The sequence below is a fragment of the Eriocheir sinensis genome, chromosome 51 (assembly GCF_024679095.1).
Source record: "Eriocheir sinensis breed Jianghai 21 chromosome 51, ASM2467909v1, whole genome shotgun sequence".
In the NCBI taxonomy this organism is placed as follows: domain Eukaryota; kingdom Metazoa; phylum Arthropoda; class Malacostraca; order Decapoda; family Varunidae; genus Eriocheir; species Eriocheir sinensis.
In genome coordinates, this window is record NC_066559.1 from 12376 (window position 1) to 18670 (window position 6295).

At 38.8% G+C, this 6295-nt stretch overlaps 1 protein-coding gene across 2 annotated transcripts; it reads right to left on the reverse strand.

The window, feature by feature from the left end:
- Window positions 1-578: 578 nt before the first annotated feature.
- On the reverse strand, window positions 579-6010 carry LOC126982449 (SRR1-like protein). 2 transcript variants are annotated; one of them, XM_050834489.1, is made up of 3 exons: window positions 5923-6010; window positions 2516-2646; window positions 579-2281 (listed from the first exon to the last, which is right to left on the reverse strand). In XM_050834489.1, the coding sequence occupies exons 2-3, from the start codon at window positions 2629-2631 to the stop codon at window positions 1588-1590; spliced, it is 810 nt and encodes a 269-aa protein (XP_050690446.1). In that variant the 5' UTR covers window positions 2632-2646; window positions 5923-6010; the 3' UTR covers window positions 579-1587. The 2 variants fall into 2 exon arrangements, with proteins under 2 accessions (XP_050690446.1, XP_050690447.1); XM_050834490.1 differs by lacking the exon at window positions 5923-6010 and adding an exon at window positions 5759-5898.
- Window positions 6011-6295: the final 285 nt, after the last annotated feature.

The window sequence follows — 6295 nt, forward strand, 5'->3', positions numbered from 1 at the left end:
GGCCCAGGGATACACGGCCCGAGTGACGCCATCTCTCCAAGGCGACGATTCCATACACTTCACTCTTACCCGATTTGATGAAACGATTTGACATAAAGAAATACTGAGGCCAGCATCGTCTTCCTGAGTAAACCCTGCATTGCATTAATATAATTTTGTAACTGTAATCATAAGTCTACAAAAATGAAGGTTGAGTAAAATAGTGCATAAACATTTTCTTCCACTTACTTCAAGTCCTCATTGTTCGGCTTCTTTTAAGGGGTATTTATCAAAGCCTTTCTCCTTATCTAGCTACAAACATTCCACCTATCCACCTCTCTTGTAGCACTTTAATCATCCTGAAGTAGTAAGTCAACAAATTGAAACTGGATTAACTTTGTGCTAGTATGTTGCAGAAGATACTCCTCACTCCCTTTGGTGACCAAACAGACTCTTTACCAATGCACATCAGGTGTTCATGTAAAGGGCAGGCAGAGCATCTTCAGCCATTCTACCTAATAGTGTATAATAATAGCAGATGTCCTCCCTATGAGATGTTCACTTTTGGAGTACTTTATTTATGCATTGAAAATACTGCCTCCAAGATATCTTTAATTAAAAAAAATCACAGTTCTTCTTTTTCATTTGTCTTCCTTCCGAAATAGGACCAATACACTGATTCATAAGCCTGCAAGACTTCCCTGGCACTGGGCCTCAGAAGTGGATCAACCTCTCGACACCTCTTGTGTATGTTGTAGACATGGAAGCGGAAGGCTCTGGCAGCATCGCTTTTACCAATAAAAAAACTACACACTGGTGGAATCTTCCAAACATCAGCCTTTTCATTATATGATGGCATTCTTTCCGCCCTGTACCTCTCTCCTGGATATGGCCACTTCTGTTCTGGAGCTACGAAGTCACCCTTTATTTCTTGGTGGCCACATATGGTGCCTCTTTCCCCTACCCATGTCACAGCATCAACATCATTCAGCACCATACTCCCAGAGGAAGTCAGGAGGTATTGTTCCAGTGTCTTAGCAAGCGTATTTGAGTCACACATCATCAGGCGACCCACTGGGCTGTTGTGCAAATAGACAAGTATCCTCACATAATCAATACAAAGTTGAAATCTATGACTCAAACTAAGGAAGTTGTTTGAAAATATTCTGTCTATATTTACACTTTTCCCTGCAGGGTGATATTCTGTTAAAAATACTGGAGCATCCTCACAAAATCCTACCAGCTGAACTATTAGTTTATTTCCCCCTATTTGCTTCAATATTTCTATTCCATGAAGAAAGTCTTTTGTATATTTTTTATTGTTTACAAAAGCTATTGCTAACGTATTATTTGACCATGATGTCTGGTATACATGTTTGACTGCACCATAGCCTATCAGCTCTCCAATATGAAGGTGTTTTATATCATCACAGGTTAGCCAAGGGTGACAATCACTCATTTCCCCAACTATGAAGGAACCATTATTACAATCATATGACCAAGTAAGCCAAAGTTGGTTCATTACTACACACAGTTTAAAATAAAAGGGGCACAAAATATTGGTAACCTTCATGACCTGAATTTGGCCTTGAATAGAAAAAATATAAATCACTGAAATCTTTCCCTCACAATTTCAATATCACAGTTTTCATATTTTGGTTCTCTGTTTTCTGACCAAAATTCTGGGCACTTATTTAAAATATTGCAGTGAGGGATGTGAATGTTTACATCATTAAAAACATCATCATCCTTAACTAATGATTTTAGAGGTAGTTCCTTGAACATGTCCTGTGCATTATATATAAATCTATAATGTTCTCTCAATATTCTAGTTGGGACATTTTGAGCAATACTACTGAAACTGTTGCCAACAATAACACAAAATGGCAGAGATGATGCACTCCAATTGGCCCAAAGCAAATTATTGTAAAGCTCCTTCCCACAGTGTGGTAGGAAAAACAATGTAATTCCTTCAACTTTTCTTTTTCCCTCCTCATTCCTCTTCAGAACTTCAATTCCAAGTTCCTCCAACACTTCAGCATCAACTGTTGAGAAAACAGGATCATAAATTTCTGTAGAGGCCTTGTAATGGTCTTTCAAGATGAGCAGCAGGGCTCCCTGGTATCTAGCTATCCTGCTGCATGAGAGTTGGCCCAAACCATAGCACACAATTGTTGATACTTTGCTGCTTAGGTGAGGTGCAAGAATAATTTTCAGTTCTTCTTCAATACTGTCCAAATTTTTCTGAAGATTGAAGTAGCCTTCACTGTCTTCAATTGTTTCCTTTGCTTGCAGTATTTTCCTGAAAAAAAAAAAATAAATAAATAAATAAATAAATAACTACATATATGCAAATTATAACTAATAAACTAGTATAAATAATGTTCCATGCAACTTCAATCCATTATGGGCGGTTTATTGATGGCGCTAATTTTGTAGCCTGGAAACTTATGAGCAATGCAACATTGGAGAGTTTAAGGCAAATATGAATAATTTCATCATAAAAAATAACTACAATATATCATCTGATACTCACGTCAGACACTCATTCTTGCTCTCTTGAGGTAAGCAAGCAGCATCCTGAACTGGTTGTGATTTTCTAGGTCTAGAAGCTTTCTTTTTTCTCACCAGCTGGAAACCATCAGAGTCCATCACAACTCATGTTACCTGCAGAATGCACAGCTGATAATTTTTTCTTTACAAACTGTATAAACATATAAAATTAGTGAAATCAGTGACATTCTATAGCAGGGCTACTCAACTGGCAGCTGATCCAAATCCGGACCTTCAGAGTGTTGTAGGTGGACCCCAGGCTCCAGGAGGAGAAATAATATAATTAAATAACATGAAGGTCCTGGTGATGGATTCTTGCAAGTGTAAAATATTTATCCAGACCTCTGCATACACTTTTACTTGTCTAACTGGACCTTTGCTCATAAGAGTTGAGTAGCCCTGATCTATAGGATCATTCCATACCTATTCATCTACTCTCATCCCCTCTATTACACTTCTCATATTCAAATTCCAGTGTGGACCAACTTTATTTATCCTCTGTAGGCTCTGTTGACTAGTTGAAGGTCATACATGTAGTATGCATTAACCTTATGTCAAAAATGGTATGTGTAGCACTGAATGCAAGCAATACCAGTGGTCAAGGACAAACAAGAAAAAAAGACAAATAAGTATAGATACATTTGACCTATGTGTTATGCACCTATGCAGGCGCCCTGCACATTGATAATCAAGATCAAGACCTACAATTTCACAGGCTAAAAGGGAAGCACCTGTCCGGGAAGCACAAAAGTCTGAAAATCAGAAATTGGTAGTCTGGGGAAACAGCCCACTCACAAACGTTTGCAATATATTCTCAGTCTGGGGAGGCGGTGGCTGAGTGGTTAGCGTGCAAGCATGGTAAGCCCAAGAACCTTGGTTCAAGTCCCACCAATGCACGCTTACAATTTTCAACCATCACCGAGTATTTCAAGAGTTGCATTACATGTTAGCAAAGGAAGCACTGTTCAGTGGCGGTCACAAAGTGTCTGCTATTTGGGGTGCTTAAACATATCATATCATGCAAATTATTTATTAATAAATGTTTCTTTCTATAAAAATCAGGAAATAAAAATATGAAACAAATAATAAAAATAATCATAACTATGAACAGCTACTCAGCTGATAATTGTAAACAAACTCACAAGAATGTTTGTCACAAGAAGATGTTTATTGAACCCATTATGGACATTTCATTGAATACACATACAAACTTAGTGAGTGAATTACTAATACACAAATAGCAAATATTATTGAGGGAATTCAAAAACTCTGAACAATTATACAAAGCTTAGTGGATTCATTAACCTGTTATGTACATTGGATCTGATCACTTCACAGTAGTAGCCAAAATTATGATGAAAGAGAAATGGGAATTCAGAGGGAATGGGAAGAGGGAAAAGGGTAGGAAGGAACTAGCAAGTGAGAAATTGCATGACAGTAGCCACAGGGAGATGTACAGAAGGAAAGTGTAGGAAATACTTGGAGGAGTAAGAGCAGGGATAGAACACAGTGAAGGAGTGAAGGAGGTTTATGTGTTTAAGAGTTCAGTGGTCAGGGCAGCTGAGGATGTAGACAGGTATAGGTCGTGTGGAAAAGGAAAGAAAGGGAGTGCGTGGTGGACAGATGAGATAAAAGAGGCAGTTGAGGAGAAAAGAAGGAACTACAAGATAATGTTACAGAGAAATGTGATGGAGGAGGAGAGAGAGATGAGAGAGAAAGTACAGGGAGAGTAAGATGTTGGTGAAGAGATTGGTTAGGGAAAGTAAAGAGAGAGTGGATTAGGATTTTGGTAGGAAAATTTAAGCAAAATATCAAAACAAAAAAAAATTCTGGAAATAAGTTAAAAGAGAAATGGGGGAAGAAAAGAATGACATTTGTAGCATGAAGAGGAAAGATGTGGTGCTTGTGAGAGGGAATGAGAAGATAAAGGAGGTATGGAAGCAGCATTTTGAAACTGTAATGATTGAGAGTGTGGGAGGGAGAGAATAAGTGACCAGTGTAGGAATAAAGGTCAATGTAGGGCGGCCAGATCCACAGGGGAGGGTGGAGAGAGGTGAGATAGAGGAGGCAATGAAGAAGATAAAAGTAGGAAAGGCCCCTGGAACTGATGGCATAACAGCAGAAATGCTGAAATATGGAGGAGGTGTAGTTGTGGAATGGATATTATGGATATGTAACCTAGCATGGGAACAGGGTGAGGTGCCAGAGGATTGGAGAAAGGCTATTGTTGTGCTGCTGTGCAAAGAGAAAGGAAGCAGAGGTGATCGTAATAGTTACATGGGAATAAGTCTACTCAGTGTGGCAAGAAAAGTGTATGGAAGGTTTTAAATGAGAGGATGAAGATAACTGAGAAAAGTGTAGGCGATGAACAAGGGGGTTTTAGGAAAGGGAGGGGTTGTGTAGACCAAATATTTACACTGAAAATGTTAGTTGAAAAATGCCTTTAGAAGGATGGGAAGCTGTGCCAGAACGAGGAGGAGGAAATTTCCGTGTTATTTTCTTTAAGTGGAGATATTTTGGGTTCATTGGGCCAAAAATTTTGTTTTCCATTTTTCGTGAGCAGGGGGAGTACACACATTGTAACATAGGTAACCACGAATGGGTTAAACAACAAATCTAATAAAACTAAATCTAACCTAACCTAACTATAGTATATCTAACCTAACCTGACTGCCAGCTATCAATATACAATATGCCAGACTGCACTCATAACCTTAAACAGCAGTATTTTGAAGTTTCTTTAGCTTTCCGTTTACCATTGATGAGGTGTCAGGCGAAGCCCCCCCGTTAGCAGGTTGTAAAGTTCAGTTGGAGTAGTTTAAATATGCTCTCCCACCCAAATACCCCAACTTCCCGCGGGACCCCCAAGATCGTTGGGGAAAGGGGATTAATTCAGCTTTTTCTTTACTTTTAAGTACTTCCGCCTTCATATTATGGTTAATGGACATGTATTTAGTCCCTTAACCATAATATGAAGGCATAATATCGTATTTTAGAGGTGCGGAGTGATTCTCCACAATTACCGAATAAAGTGTTACCCACGTGAATTAAGTTAATGTAAGACTGGAGTAATAACCCTGAATCAATTTTAATCTAATCTGATCTGACCTAACTTAACTTCATCTAACATAACCATACCTTGCCTGTGTTCCGATGCCAATATTCGATAAACGGAATTAAATCCTTCAATATATCCTCCCGAGACCATATTTTAAGAAATTAATACCTCATAGATGAACAATCAACAATGGAAACCAATATAGCAGTGTTGTTTGTAATCAAAGTACTTCATAAAGCACAAAGGTGTCCGCTGTGAGACGGGTGGAGTGCTGGAAGTGGAATACCAAATCTCTGAACTGAAAGGACACTCCCCCTTCTAATAAGTCTTACCACAGCATGAACACGGAGTCAGAAGTCTTGGATTTAGAACCAGACGGAGGCTTCTTTTTTATATGTTCTTTTTCTTCTTCTTCTTCTTCTTCTTGAATGTTTACTTGAAACTTGAAACTCTTGATCTTGATATCACAGATGACTCGGGATTTCTCCCATGTCAGACCTTTATAACGGCAACTTCTGGGAAAAGTAAAAATAGAAGATACAGAATAGACAATATCCTACATAAATGGGAGGGAATAATACTCCCTACATCTTGCACGCCACATTCCTCCCAAGAACTCTTTTACTGGTTCCATCGCTCGTCCATTCGTGCCTCCACTCAGCCCCAGTAGCAGTACCATCCACTCTCTCCTCTCAGCAAACAGAT

Excerpts from the sequence above, each read along its gene's own strand:
- LOC126982449 (XM_050834489.1), bottom strand. The coding sequence starts at position 2,631 with ATGGACTCTGATGGTTTCCAGCTGGTGAGAAAAAAGAAAGCTTCTAGA. Across the intron at positions 2,282-2,515 it reads AGCAAGAATGAGTGTCTGAC|GAAAATACTGCAAGCAAAGG; the intron begins GTGAGTATCAGA and ends TTTTTTTTTCAG.